Source organism: Chrysemys picta, chromosome 2 (assembly GCF_011386835.1).
Source record: "Chrysemys picta bellii isolate R12L10 chromosome 2, ASM1138683v2, whole genome shotgun sequence".
Lineage (NCBI taxonomy): Eukaryota > Metazoa > Chordata > Testudines > Emydidae > Chrysemys > Chrysemys picta.
This window is the reverse complement of record NC_088792.1, coordinates 14,798,074-14,821,921: the sequence shown is the minus strand read 5'-3', so window position 1 is coordinate 14,821,921 and position 23,848 is coordinate 14,798,074. Positions and strand designations below refer to the sequence as shown.

The 23,848-nt window shown below is 49.8% G+C and overlaps 2 protein-coding genes across 3 annotated transcripts in view; one reads left to right on the top strand and one right to left on the bottom strand.

The window, feature by feature from the left end:
• Positions 1 to 23,848, bottom strand: part of LOC101949145 (solute carrier family 22 member 13) — a 43,557-nt gene that overhangs the window by 6,772 nt on the left and 12,937 nt on the right. Inside the window, exons 8-10 of one of the 2 annotated variants that reach the window (XM_065586724.1) lie at positions 22,191 to 22,299; positions 21,486 to 21,695; positions 12,350 to 12,863 (exon numbers count right to left, since the gene is read on the bottom strand). In XM_065586724.1, coding sequence (XP_065442796.1) covers positions 12,788 to 12,863; positions 21,486 to 21,695; positions 22,191 to 22,299 — 395 coding nt within the window. In that variant the 3' untranslated portion in view covers positions 12,350 to 12,787. Of the gene's footprint in view, positions 1 to 12,349; positions 12,864 to 21,485; positions 21,696 to 22,190; positions 22,300 to 23,848 lie in introns of those variants that run through there. The other variant, XM_065586725.1, reaches the window with a different exon arrangement.
• LOC135981907 (uncharacterized) lies at positions 5,519 to 8,054 on the top strand. Its single transcript, XM_065586727.1, has 2 exons — positions 5,519 to 6,490; positions 7,485 to 8,054. The coding sequence occupies exons 1-2, from the start codon at positions 5,914 to 5,916 to the stop codon at positions 7,958 to 7,960; spliced, it is 1,053 nt and encodes a 350-aa protein (XP_065442799.1). The 5' UTR covers positions 5,519 to 5,913; the 3' UTR covers positions 7,961 to 8,054.

The window sequence follows — 23,848 nt, the reverse complement described above, 5'->3', positions numbered from 1 at the left end:
TTCAGACATGCAAAATTTGCAAGCCAAGTATCAATCTTCCTCCAATTTACATTCCTCAGAATTATACAATACAAGTCCATGGCAGAGAAATGACCCTCAGCTGTTATTAAAATCCAGCTCCCTTCTCCTGATGGAAGAAGACCTTTTAGATATTGACGATACTCATGGAAATTGGAACTCTGAGCTGTTACAGCAGTTTGATCTGGACTCCCAACTTCAGGTGAATACAGATCCTTTTGGACTGGGTCTCGACACTAGACAACCAACTACTGATCATCTGAATACTTGGGGAGACAACTTCCAACCAATGTCCACATCTACTCCCCACGTTTCTGAGCCCCTTAATGATATCCTGGATACCTTGAATACTGAGGCAACAGTAGCACTCCAGCAAGCACTGATGATAGTGGAAGAGAGTGTACAAGCACCAGATCTTCCATAGTATTGCATGATGTCCAGCCCCACGCAAACCTGGTTTTACTTAATGATGGTTTTAAAACCCAAGACTGGTTTATATAGATGTGATTAATGGATAAAAGCACAAACACACACATACCATTAATTAGCGGACACTGGAAGACGTTTGCTTCACAAAATCAGATCCGAAATCCAGCCAGGAGGTGACAATCGTGCTGAATTTGAATGCCTGTGATCATTTTTGAACGGCCTGGAGATCAGAGTTTGAGATCACAGCCCAGGTCCTAGTGAATAAGTGTCCATATCACAAAATCCTTGATCACTGCTGGATCCCTTTGTGACGGGTTGGATCACAGAAACCCCCTTGGGAGCTGCCACCCAATGTACCAAGACTACCCCTGTTCCTGTTTTCCCTGCCAGCTCAGGACTCCAGCACCCTGTCTTGCTGAGCCAGACACTCCTAGGGTCTGAATCACTTGTCCCAAAGCTGCAAGTTTACCTGAAAACAGCTCCCAGAAGTGTGCTTGTCTTTAGCACTCAGATGCCCAACTCCCAATGGGGTCTAAACCCAAATAAATCGGTTTTACCCTGCATAAAGCTTATGCAGGGCAAACTCATAAATTGTTCGCCCTCTATAACACTGATAGAGAGATATGCACAGCTGTTTGCTGCCCCAGGTATTAATACATAATCTGAGTAAATTACTAAATAAAAAGTGATTTTATTAAATACAGACAGTAGGATTTAAGTGGTTCCAAGTAGTAACAGACAGAACAAAGTAAGTTACCAAGCAAAATAAAATAAAATGTGCAAATCTATGTCTAATCGAACTGAATACAGATAATCTCACCCTCAGAGATGTTTCGGTAAGTTTTTTCTCAGACTGGACACCTTCCAGGCCTGGGCACAATTCTTTCCCCTGGTACAGCTCTTGTTCCAGCTCAGGTGATAGCTAGGGGATTCTTCATGATGGCTCCTCTCTCCCCTTTGTTCTCTTCCACCCCTTTATATATCTTTTGCATAAGGCGGCAACCCTTTGTCCCTCTGGGTCTCCACCCCCCCTTCACTGGAAAAGCACCAGTTCAGGTGACATGATCACATGTCACTGCAAGACTTCATTACTCACTTGCCAGCAAACACACATACAGGAAGACTCACAGGTAAACACAGCCATCTGCAGACAATGGGAGTCATCAAGATTCCAAACCATCCTTAATGGCCCACCCTTTACATAATGACAATAGGCCCTCAGAGTTATATTTCATATTTCTAGTTTCAGATACAAGAGTGGTACATTTATACAAATAGCATGATCACACTCAGTAGATTATAAACTTTCTAATGATACCTAACAAGAGACCTTTTGCATGAAGCATATTCCAGTTACATTATATTCACTTATCATATTTTTATAAAACCATATAGACTGCACAACGTCACACCCTTCTCAGCAGTCTCCACAGAGAACCTGAATTGGCCACAAGGACTACCCTGTCTTTTCTCACCACTTGAGCAGGGCCTCTTCATGCTGGAGCTGAAGCACAACATCAGGACAGCACACAGAAAGCTTGAACTGCTGTTTTCTATGTTATAGTGGATTCAGAGAGGCCTTCAAGCGCCAAAGATGTCACTTTACTAAGCTTTCGTGGGCAACAAATTCAATCAGAAACCAGAAGGGAATAGCACTGTCATTTGAGAATCTACCTCTCCTTGTTAAAAATGACAGCAGTGGAGATCCAAACTGTGCAAAGAAACAGAATTTCCCATCACTTTTCACCATGTTGTTTGTATAGCACCTAACAATAATCCTTGACTTCCTCCTGCCTTCAACACTGGTGATCTCTCTCCGCCTCCTCCACATCCTGCCCTCCCCTTGGCTTTCCTAGCACCTTCCTCCAATGGTTTTCCCTTGTCAATCTAGCAGCTTTCGCAGCGTGTCCTTTGGCAGTTCCTCTTCTTTGGCCCATCTCCCCTTCTCAGCGGGAGTCCCACAAGATTCTCCCTGTGTGGGTGCGTGCCTGTATATGCATGCATTGCTCCCCTCTACTAGATACTCCATTCTGTGCAATAGGCCCTATATACTGCTAATAGTGATCTTCCTTTTTCTAATGTGCGGGGGTCCTGTGCTTCTTGAGAGAAGTTCTATCCCCTGCTGCTGCTGTGACCTTCAGCAGGGCCACACTGTGCAACTTAACAATAAATGTCACATCTTTGATTGCCATGGATTTGTTTCACGTGTAACCCACCTCCCTCCCCCTATGGGGTTTGCCAGCTCCTGGAGCTCTGGACTGAGCCTTTAGAAGATAGCTGTCAAAGCCCGCGGACCCCACTCCCAGCATAGTTGGAGTCAGGGTTGAAACAGACAAAACTAGGAGCTGCCGCTGGGACCAGTGAGGTTTTATGCATGGGGTGATCTGGACAACCAGTCCACTGGACGACAACCCAGGGCTGCACAGCCCTCAGCAAGTTAACAGAGGAAGGGCCAGCCTGACAAAGAAGGCGTCCCTCCTAACTGTGCAGGAGGCCAAAGCAGGATGGGTTGGGAGCCTAGGTGCTGCCCCTGGGGGATTGAGTCCCCGGGGGAGTTGCAGAGCAAGCTCACCCTGCACTCAACCCCCAGTACCAGCTGCTGCGACACCTGTCCTGCAGGTCTGGCTGGGCTTGTTACTGCAACCCCGGGCACAGGGTCGCAGCACCGCTCAGGTTTGGCCCAGCCCCCCTGATGGTGGGGTTCCCAGGCCCACATTTGAGTGAGTGGCATGTCACGGGGTCACTCACTGACATTTGGCCCTGCGACCCTTTGTCAGACCAAACCTGAGCAGCACTGCGACCCGGTGCACCAGGAGCGGGGTTACAACACACAGAGCCCAGCCAGCCCCGCGGGAGAGGAGCCACGTGAACCGGGACAGGGGATTGTGTGGCTCAAAATGGGCTAGTCCTGCAAAACCTGGGGCTGTTGGGAGGTCTGAGAAAGCGAGTTTAAGTTGGGAAGCTGGGAGAGAGGCAGCTAGGGTGACCATATGTCCCGATTTTATAGGGACAGTCCCGATTTTTGGGTCTTTTTTTTAATATAGGCTCCTATTACCCCCCACCCTCTGTCCCGATTTTTCACATTTGCTGTCTGGTCACCCTAGAGGCAGCGCAGCTCAGGGAGTCCCTGCCACATTCCCACTGCCCCCAAAGGAGCTTGCGCTGCTCTGAGATCTAGTTGCCCGGATCCAGTGCCCAGAGACAACCAGTAACTCTTGACGGAGAAGGCACAATTTGAAGGTTTGGGGGAGGCACTGCGTCGCCTCTGGCCCCTTTCCCACTCCCCCTGCGCCTCCCACACCCAGCACCACCTCCTCCTCTCCCCTCACAGCTCCTTCCTCATTTACTTCTCCCATCGCCTCCTATTGTGAGCGCAGTGTGGGGCAGAGCAGGCTCCAGACACCTACTGCCGAGCAGGGTGAGGAAGGGACGGGACTCAGCGGGCTTCTCCGCACCCTCTCTGGCCGAGCTGCACTGCCAGCCCCATCTCTCATCCCAACTCTGGGCATCTTCTAGCAGGCTCAGTGGGAGCTCTAGGTGCCGGTGCCTTTCCCAGTCACATCCCCCTCCATCGCGCTCAGCCCAAATCCCACCCTGGCAGAAATCGGGGAGGGGGGGTATGTGACCCCATGTGGCCCCCACACTCATCTCCTCCGGCAGTGATCAGTACCTAGAGAGATCCAACCTGCCACCAGCTATAGAGAGGAGGGGGAGGGATAGCTCAGTGGTTTGAGCATTGGCCTGCTAAACCCAGGGTTGAGAGTTCAATCCTTGAGGGGGCCATTTAGGGAACTGGGGTAAAAATCTGTCTGGGGGTTGGTCCTGCTTTGAGCAGTGGGTTGGACTAGATGACCTCCTGAGGTCCCTTCCAACCCTGATAGTCTATGATTCTATGATAGAGGGCCAGGCGAGAGCCCAGGATTGCAGATCAGGGAAACCAGCAAGTCAGGCGAGATCCCTGCCCCACTCGGGGGTGAAGATAAAGTAAAGGTGATTTTTGCAACCAATGCCGCAGCACTCCAACTCTCCATCTCAGGCCACACAAGCTGGGCCGTGCCATCCACCTCGGGGAGGTGCCAGGGAGGAAGCTGGTGTTAGGAGGTGGAGAATTGGGTTATTTATAAAATGTTTAGTAATGATTAATCCTTTCCTTCCCCAGATCTGAGTTTTCTGTTCCCAGTAAAGCCCCCACCCTCTCTTTTGCTGTTCAATTTGGTGAAGCATTCCTTTGCTGCAGTTTGTTGCATTTACTGTTTCTCCACTTTGCACTGGGCTTTGCACTCCAGGCCAGCTTGCAGTATTACCCTGGATGTATCAAGGGACATCACTCCCGGGTATGCGGCAGAGTGAGGAGTCACCTTGAACGAAGACACTAGGCGCCAAGAACAACAAAGCTAAACAGGTCCCGACCTGCACAAAGGAGTGGGGAGAAGCCACTCCAAGTACGGGGGATCCCAAGTAGCTGGGAGAGGAAGGGGATGAGGCTTAAGCCACACCTCAGAGGAGGGGGCTACACAGATTTCAACAGTCCTTTCTCCACGTGAACCCTCTTATCCCAGCTGGGCTGGGAAACACAGCCTGAGAACAGCTGTGCCGGGTCTAGTCAAAACCACAATGGGCTGTAAAGGTCATGTGATTTCCAAACGAAACAGGTGGAGAGACGTGTGGGTGAGCACCTGAAACGAAGCTCCAGTCCCCCTGAGGGGGCAGGGGTTAGGCTGGCTCATTGCCCACTCTGCCACACTATGCCTGCGCGACCTTGGGCTAGTCACCTCACCCTCTGCGCGGCATTTCCCCTTCTGTAGAATGAAGATAAATATGCTCTTTCCCCTGCCCATTCTCCGTCTCCTCTATAGGGTCTTCAGGGCAGGAACTGCCTGTTATGTGTCTGTACAGCACCTAGCACAATGGGGCCTGGTAACTTATTGCTACTTAGGAAAACTTCCTAACTGTCAGGGTGATTAAGCACTGGAATAAATTGCCCAGGGAGGTTGTGGAATCTCCATCATTGGAGATTTTTAAGGGCAGGGGTAAACAAACACCTGTTAGAGGTGCTCAAGATAATACTTAGGCCTGGTCTACACTAGGCGTTTATGTCGAAGTTAGCGCCGTTAAATCGAATTAACCCTGCACCCGTCCACACTGCGATGCTATGTAGTTCGACATAGAGGTCTCTTTAATTCGACTTCTGTACTCCTCCCCGACGAGGGGAGTAGCGCTAAATTCGACATGGCCATGTCGAATTAGGCTAGGTGTGGATGGAAATCGACGCTAATAGCTCCGGGAGCTATCCCACAGTGCACCACTCTGTTGACGCTCTGGACAGCAGTGCGAGCTCGGATGCTCTGACCAGCCACACAGGAAAAGCCCCGGGAAAATTTGAATTTGAATTCCTTTTCCTGTCTGGCCAGTTTGAATCTCATTTCCTGTCTGGACATCGTGGCGAGCACAGCAGCACTGGCAACGATGCAGAGCTCTCCAGCAGTGATGGCCGTGCAGTCTGGGAATAGAAAGAGAGCCCCAGCATGGACTGATCGTGAAGTCTTGGATCTCATCGCTGTGTGGGGCGATGAGTCCGTGCTTTCCGAGCTGCGATCCAAAAGAAGGAATGCAAAGATCTACGAGAAGATCTCTAAAGACATGGCAGAGAGAGGATACAGCCGGGATGCAACGCAGTGCCGCGTGAAAATCAAGGAGCTGAGACAAGGCTACCAGAAGACCAAAGAGGCAAACGGACGCTCCGGATCCCATCCCCAGACATCCCGTTTCTACGAGGCACTGCATTCCATCCTCGGTGCTGCCGCCACCACTACCCCACCAGTGACCGTGGACTCTGAGGATGGGATACTGTCCACGGCCGGTTCCTCAGACATGTTAGGGGACGGGGAAGATGAGGAAGGAGATGAGGAGGGCGAGGCAGTTGGCAGCTCTCACAACGCTGATTTCCCCGACAGCCAGGATCTCTTCATCACCCTTACAGAGATCCCCTACGAAGCGTCCCCAGCCATTACCCCGGACACAGAATCTGGTGAAGGATCAGCCAGTAAGTGTTGTAAACATCTAAACATTTATTTTTAACAAAACAGGAATATTAACAATTAAAAGAATGGGTTGTTCATGATTAGTGTGCCCTAGGCGCTTAACGGTTTAGTAAGGGGCAGTGCAAGTTTTGAAAAGAAATCTAGCAATGTCCGGTTTTCAGTGATTGTCCTGCACAAGCCGCTCTACTGTGTATTCCCTGCTACTGCAGCTACAGTAAAATGCGGTCTATATGTGCGGGGATAGAGCAGTAATCCTCCTGGGACATCTCGATGAAGCTCTCCTGGAGGTAACTTGAAAGCCGTTGCATGAGGTTCTTGGGGAGAGCGGCCTTATTGGGTCCTCCGAAGTACGACACGTTGCCGCGCCACGAGATTATCAGGTACTCGGGGATCATTGCTCTGCACAGCAGGGCGGCATACGGCCCTGGTCTTTGGAGGCTTTCCCGGAGCATTCTCTCTTTGTCGCTCTCGGAGATCCTCATCAGGGTGATGTCGGCCATGGTGACCTGCTTTTAATTAGGTAGGGGAATGTTAGTGTTGGGACTGCTTTCCCGTTCCTTTACAGAACTGTCACCGCTGGTTTGCAGCCACGCGGTGGAGGCGGGAGAGGGGCAGCCGAAAGGGATCATTCCCGGGGACAGCCGCGAGGGGGTGGGACAGGGGCAGAGTTCCCGCTTGCCGGATTGCTGGCAGCAGGGACTGACATTGATTTAAATGTGAAATGAGGCCAGTGGTAATATAAAAGTTTTAAACTGCCACAAGTGTACGGCTTACCATGTCTGCCTGCAACAGAAATTCCGTTGTGCTGCCTCGCTTCTCAAATGTGCTGTTCAAGACCCCAGGCACAGAATGCGAAGGCCGAGAATTCGACCTTGTGCTGAGTGCGCATGTGAAAGGTGCTGTGCATGGTCTTGTTCACAGAGAAAGACTATGTTCTTTGTTCACAACTACATTTATCTTTCAGAGGAATTCACTCCCTTTTTCCCATTTCCACAGCCCCGTCTGCGACTGTCTCACAACCTAGCCTGGAATCACACTCCCAGAGGCTAGCGCGGATTAGGCGTAGGAAGAAGAGGACACGGGAGGACATGTTCTCTGAGCTTATGGCCTCTTCCCAAGCCCAGGCAGCACAGCAGACCCAGTGGCGGGAGAACTTGACCCGAATGCACCAAGCCAACATGGATCGGGAGGAGAGGTGGCGGCAGGAAGACCAGCAGGCGACTCAAACGCTGCTTGGACTACTGAGGGAGCAAACGGACACGCTCCGGCGCCTTGTGGATGTTCTGCAGGAACGGAGGCAGGAGGACAGAGCCCCGCTGCAGTCCATCTCTAACCGCCCTCCCCCGCCACCAAGTCCCATACCCACCTCACCCAAAGTGCAAAGAAGGAGAGGCGGCAGAGTCCCTGCTAACTCTCACTCCACCCCTGCAGAGAGCTCTAGTAGCAGAAGGCTCTCATTTCCCAAAATTTGAAAAGTTCTTTCCTTCCCGCCTGACACAAGCCCACGTCCAAGTTTCACCTCCCAATGCCATGTGTAGTTGATAATAAAAAATTCGTTTCTGTTAACTACTGTTTCAATCATGTTCTTTTGGAGGAGGAGGGGAAAGGGGGTTGGAAATTGGACAGGACAGTCTCCTTTGGCAGGGTACATAGTCGGGGGCAGGCACAGCAGCAGGGCACATACACAGTGCAGTGATGCAGTGACTAGTTGCCCCGGTTAGTCTGGGAGGTTGTTTTGATGTAATGTTGGGGGGGGTGGGTTGCTCTGTGACTTTGTGGCGGGGGAGGGCAGTTACAGATCTTAAGCGCCGGTCCTTAGACAGGATCACAGAGCCACACAGCATGGGATCTGTAACCGTCCTCCCCCTGCCACAAAGTCAAATAGACCTCCCATACACACAGTCCCGATCAGGAGGGGTGACAGGCTCCGTTGAAACAAGCATCCCACCGCAGCGGAGCCTGTCAATCCTTGAGTTTAGAAGCTGCATTCGCATCACAACACTAGACCCGCCCCGCACCACAGTCTGCGTCCCAGTTTTAAAAAATTCCCGCTAAAACAGTATTAAAGAAAACGGTGTGCTTTAACAAAGTAGAACTATTTTTATTTCGACACGTGTGTTGGAGGGGGGGTGAAGGGGGTATGTAACTGGATAGGATAGTCAACATTACCTGGGTAAAGAAACGGGGGCAGGTTTAGCTTCTCAGTACACAAACTATAAAATCACAGGTTACCCTGCTCACTCAGGAACTTTGCTTTCAAAGCCTCCCGGATGCACAGCGCTTCCCGCTGGTCTCTTCTAATCGCCCGGCTGTCTGGCTGTGAGTAATCACCAGCCAGGCTATTTTCCTCAACCTCCCACCCCGCCAGAAAGGTCTCCCCCTTGCTCTCACAGAGATTGTGGAGCACACAGCAAGCTGCTATAACAATGGGGATATTGGTTTCGCTGAGATCACAGCGAGTCAGTAAGCTTCTCCATCTCCCCTTGAGACGGCCAAAAGCACACTCCACCACCATTCTGCACTTGCTCAGCCGGTAGTTGAAGAGTTCTTTTTCAGTGTCCAGGGCGCCAGTATAGGGCTTCATGAGCCAGGGCATTAGCGGGTAGGCTGGGTCCCCGAGGATGACTATAGGCATCTCCACATCCCCAACAGTTATTTTGTGGTCCGGGAAGTAAATACCTTGTTGCAGCCGTCTAAACAGACCAGAGTTCCTGAAAACACGAGCGTCATGAACCTTGCCCGGCCATCCCACGTAGATGTTGGTAAAACGTCCCCTGTGGTCCACCAGTGCTTGCAGCACCATGGAAAAGTAGCCCTTTCGGTTAATGTACTGGGTGGCCTGGTGGTCCGGTGCCAGGATAGGGATGTGAGTTCCATCTATGGCCCCACCGCAGTTTGGGAATCCCATCGCTGCGAAACCATCTATGATCGCCTCCACGTTTCCCAGGGTCACTACCTTTGGCAGCAGTACATCAACGATTGCCTTGGCTACTTGCATCACAACAACCCCCACGGTAGATTTGCCCACCCCAAACTGGTTCGCGACTGACCGGTAGCTGTCTGGCGTTGCAAGCTTCCACAGGGCTATGGCCACTCGCTTCTGTACACTCAGTGCAGCTCGCAACCGGGTGTCACTGCGCTTCAGGGCAGGGGACAGCAACTCACAAAGTTCCAGGAAAGTTCCCTTCCGCATGCGAAAGTTTCGCAGCCACTGGGATTCATCCCAGACCTGCAGCACTATGCGGTCCCACCACTCAGTGCTTGTCTCCCGTGCCCAGAATCGCCGTTCCACGGCATCAACATGACCCATTGCCACTGTGATGTCCTCGGCGCTGGGTCGCCTGCTTTCTGACAGGTCTGTGCTACTCTCAGACTTCAGGACATCACCGCGGTGCCGTAGCCTCCTTGCCTGACTTTTCTGCATCTGCCTCAGGGAAACCTTTATGATAAGCTGCGAGACGTTGAGAGCGGCCACAACTGCAGCGATGGTCGCAGCGGGCTCCATGCTCGGAGTACAGTGGCGTCCGCGCTGTCAATGACTGGAAAAGCGCGCGAACTGTTTTCCCGCCGGCGCTTTCAGGGAGGGAGGGCGGGAGTGATGGACGGATGACGACAGTTTCCCAAAAGCACCCTCGACTCATTTTGTTACCCAGAAGGCATTGCCGGCTACACCCAGAATTCCAATGGGCAGAGGGGACTGCGGGAACTGTGGGATAGCTGACCACAGTGCACCGCTTCGAATGTCGACGCTATCACCGTTAGTGTGGACGCACAAAGTCGAATTACTGTCCTTAGTGTGGACACACACGCTCGACTTTGCAATATCGATTACAAAAATTCGATGCAAGTAAAATCGAACTACTCTCGTAGTGTAGACAAGGCCTTAGTCCGGCCTTGAGTGCAGGGGACTGGACTAGATGACCTGTTGAGATTCCTTCCAGTCCTATGATTCTAGAAAAATAACAACTCTGGCTCAGACTCTTAATACACTATTTTGGGCTAGTGAAACAGTCCCAGTGTACATGACTCCCAAACCCACCCCCACCCCCAAATTCCCAAGCCCCCGTTACACAAGGCCAACTTTAGCAGATGTGAAGTCCAGCATCTGCTGCTACAGGCACGGGTACAGACATTTCTGCCACTGTTTGTAATCCTCTATTGCCGTCTTTACACTGCAGCAAATAATTGCCAGAGTTTATGGTAAATAAACTATCGGTAAGAAGGAAGGAACAATACAGCCAGCACACTGGAGGTTTTTATTTATAAACAGAGTTTAAGCCAAGAAGTTTGTACCAGATGTTGAAAAAGGAGGAGAGCCGCATCTCATTAACAGTACACAGATTCTGCTCCCTCTCCAACCCCTTATCCCTCCCCCGCCTTCGTTCCTGGGCTCACCCTCTCACACAAAAGCCTGAATGAAGAGAAGAGCCTTACACCATCACCTGGAGATCAGACAACCATTGGCTTAAGGGAAGTTGTCAATACAGCTCCCAAGGAACGGGAACACACCAGCACTCTCACCAACAAGGGACCCAGGACCTCCCCACTAGATTTTACTGGCTATGAGGGCACAGGCCCCCTCTGTAGGTGAGAGGAAACCTAAGAGAACCAGCATCTCAGTGAGCAGATGTGATACTTATTCCTCCTGGTGTGGTTCTGCTCCTACCTCTGAGTGATTTTATCCACAGAATAAGCAGGAAACTCCTCACAGTAAAAACGCTTTCACTCTGCTTTAACTGCGCTGCACGTCTCCCGAAACAGTCCCATCTTTGGTGGTTTTGCAGACAGTATGAGGGAGGAAGATGAAGTCTTCTTGCAAGTCCTATGCACCAGTTATGCTGCAAACAAATATCCTCAGAGCTGCACTGCCTCTGCCCTATGCCTGTATCCCTAGCAAGTTATCTGCATAACAAGGTGGCCTGTGAGGACACACTAGTGTAGGGAAAGGACAGGTTTCCCTTCATAGGAAATGGCAAATGATGATCACAAGCAATTAGAAATCATAGTGATGGGTGCGGCATAAGAAAGGGAACAGACCATCTCCCAGATCATCACCAGAGCAGGATATAGTCTGTATAGCATTTTCTCCTGAGAGATCTCAAACTCCATGAGGTTCAACAATCTCCGTGGTTGGGCAAATTAAATAAGGTGCTTCCCTACAAAGTGAAAACCTGCTTCCAAACAGACCCCCCAGAACTCAAAGGATTCCCCACAGGTTTTTTCATGTCAACAGCCAAGCAAGTGACACCTGAAGGACGATTGCTCCCCATTAGCTATGTTGGCTGATGGCTTGCCATTCTGCAACAAAAACCTGATTAGATTTTTCTCCCCACGGATAACTGAGAGCTAGATAAAAGCAGCAGGGTTTTATGCGAGTGCAGAGTAAGAAGAGAATTAGAGTTGAAAACACTTACTACCGGAGTTCTGAACCTGCTCTGAATCATAACCTGCCTTAGCATTTTTTTTTTTATTTGGACCTGCCCCCTGCCTCTTATAATAGCGAAAAGGACACGGTCACCTAGTGTTGCAAATACATTTCTTCAGGGGACACCAAGCAAACCACTCAAATCAAAATGCAAGTGAAATGGTAGGCTAAAAACCCCCTGACTTTTAAACGTGACTGGTGTTCTGACCCCATGCACCAGGCGGCAATGCCACTCATTCAGCTTTGGACCAGCTGCTCCTCCGTTATGCCAGCAGAGACGGGGCTCTGCCATTATGCCACCCTGCTCCAGTCAGAGGCCGGGGGGGGGGGGGCGGGGCTGGGCTTCTTGCCCTCCCATTGTTGTGCCCCTGCTGAGTGCAGGTGAATAAAACTCATACTTGGGAAAGCAAAAAGAATGAGAAGTACTTGTGGCACCTTAAAGACTAACACAAACATTTATTTGGGCATAAGCTTTTGTGGGCTAAAACCCACTTCATCGGCTGCATGCAGTGGAAAATACAGTAGGAAGATATATATATATATACACACAGAGAACATGAAAAAATGGGCGTTGCCATACCAACTCTAACGAGACTAATCAATTAAGGTGGGCTATTATCAGCAGGAGAAAAAAAACTTTAGTAGTGATAATCAGGATGGCCCATGGGACTTACTGGGGAATGCTAAGAGGGAGCACATGGGGAAGGCAAACGGGAAAGAGGAGAACAAGAGCTGGCAGAGAACTATTCTGCTCCAAGAATTACTGTAAATAAAAAACCAAGCTGAATCCACTGCTGGCTTGCAGACCTCATTCCCAGTACAACACTACGTGGTCTTTGATTCCTCAGGATCTTTTAGCTGTCCGCTGGCTCAGCTAAACGCGCGTGACCCTTGTGTGTCCTACATCTCGGTCGCCATCTTTTAGTTTCAAGTGTCCATTTTCACTGGCCCTAATGAAAGGGAATATGGTTAAATACAGCAGAAAGACCCTTTTCAATATTACAACAGCTTTTCCAGCTTTGCCACTGGCTTGCTGTGTAGCCTTGGGCAAATCATTTAACATTTAGAACATGAGGATAATGATACTTCTCCTCTCTGACCAGATTATGGCCAGGGCCGGCGCTTCCACTAGGCGACCCTAGGCAGTCACCTAGGGCGGCAGGATTTGGGGGGCGGCATTTTGCCGTCCTCGACAGCAATTCGGCGCACTTCAGCGGCGGGTCCTTCACTCGCTCCGGGACCCGCCGCCGAAGCGCCCCGAAGACGCGGAGCGGAAGGACCCCTGCCACCGAATGCTCTGAGGAGGAGCGCTGCCGCCTAGGGCGGCAAAAACCCTGGTGCTGCTCCTGATTATGGTACCAACTCAGGGACACCAGCTCCTGAGGGTGCTACAAAAAGAAACCGGTGGGATTCTCTCTGATTAATGGACTGGGGAGCTGGCAGGGAGTGGCTGTATAAAGAGGAGGGACGTGACTGTGTGGCAGAGAACTTTCTCCTGGGGAGCGGGGGAGGAGCTAGTGGAAGTTGCTGAACATTTCTGCCAGCCATCATACAACCGGATATAGTTTCACGGACAAAAATGAAGCACCAAACACAGCGGCGTTTAATCTCAATTCTTCGGGGAAATCGACCAGAATGCCTGGAATAATATGGATACTGGACAGCAGAATAAAAGCCACTTTTATTCCGGAATAATCAGTACAGGTCTGTCTCATCTTACGCGGGGGTTCCGTTCCGCGGTTAGCGCGTAAAGCGAAAACCAGGTATAGCCAAAACCCCATTGAGTTCAATGGCGGGCGAAATCGCCCGCACTACAGGTATAGTATTAAAACTGTTGTTTTTCTCTTTTTTGTTTTTGCTGACCGCGTAAAGTTAAAATCGCGCATGTTAAATGCGCGTAAGATGCGACAGACCTGTATGCTATTCTGGAACAGAGTCTCTACCCAAGGAACCTTTCTGAAATAGCTATTCCGGTCAATTTCCACATGTAGACAAGCCCATAGCCCAGCTCCTATTCCACTCGTCCCAAGCACTCTGCAGGAGCAAATGCCACTTGCCCTGTGGCTGATCAGTGAGCCTGCCTTACCTTGAACCACTGAGAGCACATATACTTTTTCCGCTCCTCCCAGCCCCTTCTCCTTTCCCTGAACAAAATTACAGCTCCCCCTCCACCTTCTTAACCCCTCTTACCAGCATCAGAAGACAGTGCTGTGACGTTGTGCAGTCTATATGGTTTTATAAAAATATGATAAGTGAATATAATGTAACTGGAATATGCTTCATGCGAAAGGTCTCTTGTTAGGTATCATTACAAAGTTTATAATCCACTGAGTGTGATCATCCTATTTGTATAAATGTACCACTCTTGTATCTAAAACTAGAAATATGAAATATAACTCTGAGGGCCTATTGTAATTATGTAAAGTGTGGGCCATTAAGGATGGTTTGGAATCTTGATGACTCCCATTAACCAGGACCATTGTCTGCAGATGGCTGTATTTACCTGTGAGTCTTCCTGTATATGTGTGTGCTGGCAAGTGAGTAATGAAGTCTTGCAATGACATGTGATCATGTCACCTGAACTGGAATCCATCTTCTTTAACCTGGTGCTTTTCCAGTGAGGGGGGGGTGGAAACCCAGAAGGACAAAGGGTTCCCGCCTTATGCAAAAGATATATAAAGGGGTGGAAGAGAACACAAAGGAGAGAGGAGCCATCATGAAGAATCCCCTAGCTATCACCTGAGCTGGAACAAGAGCTGTACCAGGGGAAAGAATTGTGCCCAGGCCTGGAAGGTGTCCAGTCTGAGAAAAAAACTTACCGAAGCATCTCTGAGGGTGAGATTATCTGTATTCAGTTTGATTAGCCATAGATTTGCGCATTTTATTTTATTTTGCTTGGTGACTTACTTTGTTCTGTCTGTTACTATTTGGAACCACTTAAATCCTACTGTCTGTATTTAATAAAATCACTTTTTATTTAGTAATTTACTCAGAGTATGTATTAATACCTGGGGGAGCAAACAGCTGTGCATATCTCTCTATCAGTGTTATAGAGGGCGAACAATTTATGAGTTTGCCCTGCATAAGCTTTATACAGGGTAAAACGGATTTATCTGGGTTTAGACCCCATTGGGAGTTGGGCATCTGAGTGCTAGAGACAAGCACACTACTGTGAGCTGTTTTCAGGTAAACTTGCAGCTTTGGGACAAGTGATTCAAACCCTGGGTCCGTGTTGGAGCAGACAGGAGAGTCTGGCTCAGCAAGACAGGGTGCTGGAGTCCTGAGCTGGCAGGGAAAACAGGAGCAGGGGTAGTCTTGGCACATCGGGTGGCAGCTCCCAAGGGGGTTTCTGTGATCCAACCCGTCACAAGTGCTCTGCTCAATAACAGGAAGCCTCATGCTCACATCCCACTTGACCAGGCTGCTGCCCCTGCTTCCTGACACAGGAGTTGCTTTAGTCTCCAGGGCAGTTGCTGATGCATATTGCATCCCTGTAGACGTTCCGGGGTGGGGCTCGTCCCTCACAGGCAGCAGCTGGGAGCCAGGCCGCCTCGCTACACGAGGCTGGGAAGCAGCTCGGTCTTGCACGCCCAGGCCTAGGTTGGGCGGGCAGCCAACCGTAGTATAGGGCTCAGGCCCTCAGGCAGGGTGAGCGAACAAACAGTTCAGGAGGCCCAGACCCTGGGTCAGGGCGGGGCACAAACAGTCACAGCTCAGGCCCTTTGGGGCAGGGGCTGAGCAACAAACAGTTAGGGGGCTCAGGCCCTTGAGTGCGGGGGCTGAGCAACAGTACAACAATTTAAAGGGGCTCAGGCCCTCAGGCAGGGAGGAGGAGAGACTGCCACCCGGCGTGGGGTGGCAGTGGGGGAACACAGGCCCACCCACTCCACTGTGTTCCAGCCCGGGGCCCTATCAGCAGCAGTCCGTCTGCCGCGCAGTCAGTGGGGATCCTGACCGCAACACACTGACATGGGTTTGGGGTCTGCTATCCCCGGGCCACTTCCCATCTCCTCCTCCATGGGTACCCGCACATCCTGAGGCTCGTCTGCCGTGTCCCAGACCATGGGCTCCTCCGGGCACCGAGTGCTGTGTAGGTTGGTCGGTTCCTCTGGACCCTCGGCGTGGGGGAGCTCAGGCCACTCCTCAGGATACCGGGCTCGGGGCCGGCTCGGCCAGTCCTCCTCAGAATACCGGGCTCGGGGCCGGCTCGGCCAGTCCTCCTCAGGATACCGGGATCGGGGCAGGCTCAGGCCAGCGGGAGCTCGGGCACCAGCGTCTGGCCTCTCCCGCTGCTGGCCAGCAACTGAGCGCTGTGGCTTGGCCTTTATACTTCCTGTCCCGCCCCTTGACTTCCAGGGGGCGGGGACAGGCGGCGGTGACACAGCATATCTTTAAATCCTTTGACTTTACTGAAGACAGTCACAAAGATGACTAAGAAAGGATTCTGGCTATGTTTGATGTATACTTTATACCTCAGAGAAATCTAGTTTATGAAAGAGCACGTTTCCACCAGAGAATTCAAGATCCAGGAGAAAATGTTGGTTTAAATAAATAAATAAATAAATAAACCAACCACATGCAGAAAAAAACAGGAGCTCTCTGCATACATTGGCTGAAAACTGTGATTTGGGGACTGCAAAACATCAGACAGAGGCTGGTTACTGGGTTAACAGATAAAACCTTTCACAGCAGGTACAAGTGAAGAGAAATTTAACCCTTGCCACACCTATTCAAATAGCAAAGCAGTCTGAGCTGGTGAGACAGCAAAACCCAAGAGCAACTTGCCCAACTTGAAAAACAAGAAACTAGCTCAGAAGCTGTTAACAGATGCAGCATGAGCGCTAAAAGCTATTACCGTAAGACCCCTGAGGCAAGGAGAGAGAACTCCCAGGCCAAGGCATAAATTCCAGACCCATTCCTTGCTCTTCTGAGTTACAGATCAACACCAAGCTACTGCGTATAGTCCAGCACATCTCCTGACGGGAAGACAACTCAGAACCGCTGTTCTAAGTTTGGAAAAGAATCTCTCTCTAAAATAGCCAGACGTGAAGAGAGCAGCCAAACTGGATACAAAGACAGAAAGAGTCTAGAGACATTTTTACAACAGATATCACTCTGTTAGAGAACTGCCAGGTATCAGGGACCAGAACCTGCTAACTGTCCTGCTAGGCAATGAAGGAGCCCAGCTGAACTGCCTTCAAACTCAGTGGCCACAGCCCTGATTGGTTCTTGGTTGAGCAGTCCTGCTTATAAGCTTGACTCCACAGCAGATCTGCATGTGCTCAGTGCATAGCATGCCCACAGCAGCGCTTGCCCTTGTTCCAGTCCTTGCTTCAGCCCGCTTCCAGTCTCTGCTTCTTCTTGTTCCAGCCCTTGTTCCAGTTCTGCTCCAGCTTCTGCTCTCCTCTGGCTTTGACCCCCAGCTCTGCCTCTGGCTTACAACTCTGGTTGGCCCTCTGACTCTGGCATTCAGCTTCCGTTTATCCAATAATGATCCCTAGATTCATCTCTTGCTTACAACTTCTGTTTACCCCCCTGCCCCTGGCTCTGGCATTTGGATTCTGTCCATCCAGTACTGGCCATAGGCTTGTTTCCTGGACTCTTCTCACCCTGGACCCAGCTCCAGCAGGTAGGCCACCGAACTCTCACTTTCACCACTAGGCATGATGGCCCAATCGGCAACAGTTTAAGCAGCCCAGTGCAAAGGCTAGGGACCCATCTCACTGTCATGGACCAACACTTTCCGGACAGATCTGGTAGGGGCCATACAGAGCTTGCAGTCACAGGTGTCCACCTTACAAGCCCAGGCGGCTTCACCGGCAAGCCCAGTTCTTGCCCCCCAGGAGCCAAAGATCCTGCTCCCGGACAAATTTAGTGGCGATCATGGTCAATTCTGAGGTTTCCCAAACCAATGCTGGCTCCTCCTCTTGCTTCACCCCTAATTGGTTCCCACAGATAAGGGCTCATCACTAGTCTGCTCACTGGGGAGGCCATAGCCTAGGCCTCCCCACCCATGGAACAGTCCAGCCCCATCCTGGGCCAGTTGGAGCAGTTCATTTAGGCCACGTTGCCTATCTTCAGTGACCCCCCCCACCACCACACCCAAACCACTGAAGCCATGCTGCAAACGCTACAGCAAGAGTGTCAGTCAGCTGCCCAATACCGTTGCCTCTCCATGGACACTGTGTGGAATGACTCCGTGCCGCGTCATCAGTTTTGGATTAAATGAGGATATAACGGACAAACCAGCACAGGTCAAGCCCCCCTCCCATCTCGATGACCTGATCGACCTATGTATCAGAATTGATGACCGCCTTGCTGAGAGACGCCATGAACATGGCACAGCCCCTTGAGCCCAGAGAACGCCCCGGCCTCCCATCCTTCAGCTGCACACCCCACGCATGCCACAACCCAGCAGACCACTTTATTTGCAAATTATGGGTTCCATTCTCAGTATCACCCCAAAATCCCCCTTGACTTGCCAATGTCCATCACTGCTGACCTCACCGCACACATCCACCAAGTACATCAAGAATTCAGGTACTGATTAGAAGAGACTAGGCCAGCATACAAGTGCCACACCAACCAACACCATCAGCTGACCTCTAATCACAAGGTAGGGGATAAGATCTGGCAAAACCTGAGATCCATTTGCGAAACTAGACCATAAATATTTGGGGCCATTTGCAATTGTTGAACAACTTAACTAGGTAACCTTTTGATTGCAGCTGCCAGAACCCCTTGAGATCTACCCATGTGCCACATCTCCCTCCTAAAATTTTTCATCAAGAATCCCTTCCCACAATGCACTACTCCTTCCCCTCCACCGATAGCCATACAGGGCCAAGAGGAATACATGGTCCAGCAGATTCTGGACTCCCGTCAAGTCCAGGGAAGACTCTAATATCTGACTGGGAGGCCCAGAGGAGTTTTCATGGGAACCTGTGGAACACATCCAGGCCCTGGACTTCCTGTGCACCTTCCACTGGGCCTACCCCATGAAACCTGGCTCAGGGTCTCCTGGGAGGCAACCCTGAAGGGAGGAGGGTGCTGTCAGGGACCAGACCAGCTAGGAACAGCTGCTGGCCTGCTCCCTGACTGTTACTAGGCAACCAACGAGCCCAGCTGTATTGCCTTAGAACTCAGGGGCAATAGCCCCTGATTGGCTGTTGGTTGAGCAGTCCTGCTTATAAGCCTGGCCCCCACAGCAGATCAGCAGATCAACACATACCATGCCCAGAGCTGTGCTTGCCCGTGTTCCAGTCCTTGCTTCAGCCTGCTTCCAGTTCCTGCTCATTTCAGTCCTGCTCCAGCTCTGCTCCAGCCCCTGCTTGCCTCTGGCTTCAGACTTCTGGCTTTAACCCCCAGATCTGCCTCTGGCTCACAACTCTGGTTGATCCTGTGGTTCTGGCATTTGGCTTCTGTCCAGGAATGGCAGAAGGTCCCTAAAAGTGGGGGAGCCACTGGCGTCCAAACTGTGACCCCAGCCCCCCTACACTGCCCCTTCCCCCCCAAGACCCTGCCCCCTGCTCACTTCTTTCCGCCCCTTCCCCCCCTTCACTCACCCTTACGGGAGGTAAAAAGTGGGAGGGCCATGGCCCCCTAGTCCCCCCTGTTCCAGTGCCCCTGCTTCTGTCACTCTGGTGCCAATTGCTGGTTCTGCCTCTGGCTTATGACTCTGGTTTACTTCCCCTCCTCTCCCAGCTCTGGCATTTGGCTTCTGCCCCTCGACTTGTTTCCTGTATTCCACCCACTCTAGATCTAGTTCCAACCAGTAGGCTCAACTCTTGCTTTCACCACTAGGCGTGACTGCCCACATCCTGGTCAGCAGTACGGTGTCTAGAACCTAGTGATTGAGTTCATGTCAAATTGGACATCTCCAATTTGGGTAAAGAAAAAGAATTCAGCGCCCAGATCATATGTGATTGAGACTGACAGTGGAGAGTTCAACAGCAACTGTCAACGACTACAAAGTATTCTTCAGGAAGATCAATCAACACAGCAAAAACTCTACAAATTGTGGATGCAGAACAAGGCGACAATGACTCAAATTCCAGACCAACTACAGCCAGTCATTGCAACTAATGGACAATCAGATGACCAAGTTGTTACGCATTTGGATCATGTAATTAGAAAACCAGTACAATTCAGAGACACTGAACTTCAAAGACAGTGTGAAAGTGTAACCAGTAAAAGCTGTTATCTGACACTTTATCAACCAGAAAGCTCTATTAACCGGCATTTCTGATATCTCCCAATACAAATCTTCAGTCTAGTAACTGGGACTAGTATACTGCCCAGGGGGTTATGCAATTGCACATTCTGACCTCTATTTTTAGGCAAAAGACAAGTAAGCAAGCGGATATCAGGGATTTATTCAAAAAAGCAGCTTCCAGGGTGTGTCTAGGGGCGTTAACGATTCAGCCCAATCTACTACACCTTCTACATCTACAATGATAATTGATGTTGATAATGATGACCCTGAGACACTGCAAGATTCTGAAGTGCCTTCTGAATCATCAAAGATTAAATTAGGTTCAATATAGTTGTAGTGTTAAGTGTACGTTTAGTGATCTGGGTGTACGCCATGCGCTGCCCATAGTGATATGTAGTGTCATAAGATAATCTGTATACACCTAAGTGCTTCAAGAAACCAACCACTCTGCAGTGCAGTACTACTACTGGATTGGCGCGTACCGGTCTACTATTTTATACTTTATTCATTTTATTGTATTCTAATTCTCTGAAAATTGGTATTCCATTAGTAAGTATAACTCTTAGTCAACCGGAATTTTTGACTAACCAGCATCCCTGCCCCATACCTCCAACATGTCGGATAACAAAGCTTTTACTATATTTTGTAAATGATAGAAATGTAGAACTAAAAGGGGGAGATGTAATGGAATGCTGTTCAGCCACTAGGTGGCACTGTGTGCAAAATACCTTATTCAAAGTTAACCTTAGCCATACCTGGCAGAGCATTACTAAATCTTATGATGAACACATCTGGTATGTATGAGGAAGCTCTGTGACCAGTCCATATCTGGTACAGAAGAACATGACAGAATCTGATCCTGACAGAGTAGATCAAGACTTGCTTCAAGCAAAAGTCCCAGTCAGATTCTGGCACTGGGGCCCCAGGGGTTCCTCCAAAACCTAGGAAGTTAAGCAGCTGGGGACTTGTATTTCCCTAGTGGCTAGTCCCCACATTTTCCACACACCTGACTCCCTCTCTCACCCCACAGTCAGATGGCTTAGTCTCTTCCTTTCAGAATTAGATCCTGTCAAGCCATCGGCTTGTTGAGTACTGACAGTGCAGGTGGGCGAGTTGTGCACTTCATTCACTGATGGATCTGAAAGAGCTGGCAGCTCAGTTGAGGACAGCTCCTTGTTTCGCCTCAATGCTCAAACACTTTGTGCATTGCAGAGTTTTTCATGAGCTACAAGTCAGGCCTCAACGCTGCCTTGAAGAGCATCGAAGAGGGAAGCAACAGACCCCACCAGTGCCATTTAGCCATGGGTGAAAAGATGAGGGACATCTAAATATCTGCAGACATGTTCTGAGGACTCACCACTGGCTCTCCTTAGCTTCCTCCGTGTGATCCTGAAGCTCTTTGCCACGCGTCTCTGGAAGCAAGAAGCAGAGGATTCCTGCAATCACTGGAGTGCTTCCAAATATCGCCATGGGAATAGCGGGATGGTACTTGTCCAAGAGACTAATCAGAGGGGAGATGATGCCACCCACTCTGGATGACATTGAACACAACCCCACACCAGTCTGCCTGGTAAGAGAGCAAAACATGGAAGGGGTAAACAGCATGCATTAGAAGAAAGTCTGTGCTTATGGGGATGTCTCCAGGGGTTTACATCCTTGTTCTAGTCGACAGCTTGGGAAAATCCCAGTCCAAGCCTTGATCAGCACCCCACCCGCACCTTCCACAATTGTAGGTAGTGCTAGAGGAGAACTTAGGATCTTTAACCTTTATAATTTTGGGGGAAATCTCCCATCTTTGCATTATCATTAGAAAAAGCTATAGCATAGATGGGGCTCCAATGTTTGGAGAAAGCTGCTTAAAAGCAACCATAGGTCCTCATTCAGTGAATTTTTGATCACTAAGTGTAATTGATTATTGACCTTTCAGCTTCTGATCACAACGATCTAGTGAAGAAAATATTCTTTCAGCAGGCCTTTATCCAAATCCTCTGTTACCATATTAAAAGTTTGTATTAAACCCAGTTCCTGGGCTAAGGCAGCATGAAAAGTAAGGACACCTCACCTGATGATGGTGGGAAACAGCTCTGCAGAATACACGTAGGAGATAGAGAAAGAGGCCGCGATGGCAAACTTCCCTATCACTGCCAGCGTCGTGACCACCACCGGCAAATCTAGTGGCAAAAGGAGATGCTTTTATACAAAGCTTATATGGGGAGTTTGCTCAGTTTGTGCAGCTCCACATACATCTGCCAGGAAGAAAAGCTATTATACATGTACAGAATATGGTGAGAGCTCCACTAAGGAGCCCACCTCCAATGGGCATCACCATAACCAGGGACAAAGGACGGTTCTGCTCTGAAAAGTGACTCTGTACACATGGCATCTCCACGTTTATTGTACCTCACTGATCAAATGCACTCAGGGTACCAAGTGCAAAGACCTTTGCCCTAACTGCCAGCCCTACAAACTCACCCTGGATTCTGAAAGGTAAACAGAGATTTTTTCCTTCTGATCACCATAAGCATTAATCAAAGGTGCCACAGACTAGATTACGCCCTCAGTTACACTTGTGTAGCCCCATTGCCTTAAGATTATATGTACTCATTTACCCCACTGTCTTCACATTGCTCCCTCAATGGCACCTGTGCAGCTCCACTACCTTCAGATTAGGCCCTTGGTGAAATCTGCAAAGTGAAGGGAAGAATTTGACCCTGCAATCAAATGTTTGTAATTCCACGGTTTATTTATGAGTCAGATTAGAATCCAGCTCCCACAGCCAAGTTGGATCGGCAGAGCTAACAGCTATGAAATTTTAGTTTGGGAATTGAAGTCAGTAAATACAACTTGAGATGCATACAGGGAGCCGATCCGTGGGTTAAGAAGGAATCAGTTGTACACAGTCACTTGTCAGACCAGAGCCACATTTTACAGAATCCCCAAGGTTTCATAGAATCATAGGACTGGAAGGGACCTGGAGAGGTCATCTAGTCCTGTCCCCTGCACTCATGGCAGGACTAAGTATTAGGACTAAGTATTTCCAGTGCAACGTCAGCCAACTGCCAATTACAGGCAAACCTTTATTAGATGATCAGTTGCAGCAGTTCCCTTAGACAGTTACTTAAGATAATTTACGCTGTAGACTTTCTAGAAGCCAGATAGAGAGGTGCAGTGACTCACATTGGTGCAATCAATCAAGTTCCGCCCGCAGCTGACTTCAACAGAGTTACTCTAGGATTGAATTTATGATGATACTTGATACTTCAGAAGGGGATTTTCAAAAGGTACATATGAGAATTAGACGCTCCCACTTCCAATTGACTTTCAGAAGGAGCGGTGCGCAAAACTGCCATTGTGCCTTTGAAAAGCTTTCCTTGAATGTCCTTTAATTGAAAAACCCTGACAGGTAACTAGCCCAGGGGAATTCAGATTTTCTAATCTACCCAGGCAACTGTTTGTCACTACTGAAATCTCTGGCTATGCAATGAACCCCAAGCATTGCTTAAGGATGAAGCAGGAACACAATGTTGTTCAATGGAGCTTGCTTGCAAAAAAGGGGGGAATTTTAAAGAGCCAGAGAGAGAAAAAAGTAACACTGAGAAAATTCAGCTGATCATTGGCCAGTCAGGTGCCATCTCCGGAAAAGGTGGCTCAGGCATTGAAAGCAAGTGTGAGGGGCCAATAGAGAGGGCCCCAGTCAGCTGAGCTATGAAAGGAAAGAAA

Excerpts from the sequence above, each read along its gene's own strand:
- LOC135981907 (XM_065586727.1), top strand. The coding sequence starts at position 5,914 with ATGCAGAGCTCTCCAGCAGTGATGGCCGTGCAGTCTGGGAATAGAAAG. Across the intron at positions 6,491-7,484 it reads ATCTGGTGAAGGATCAGCCA|CCCCGTCTGCGACTGTCTCA; the intron begins GTAAGTGTTGTA and ends CCATTTCCACAG.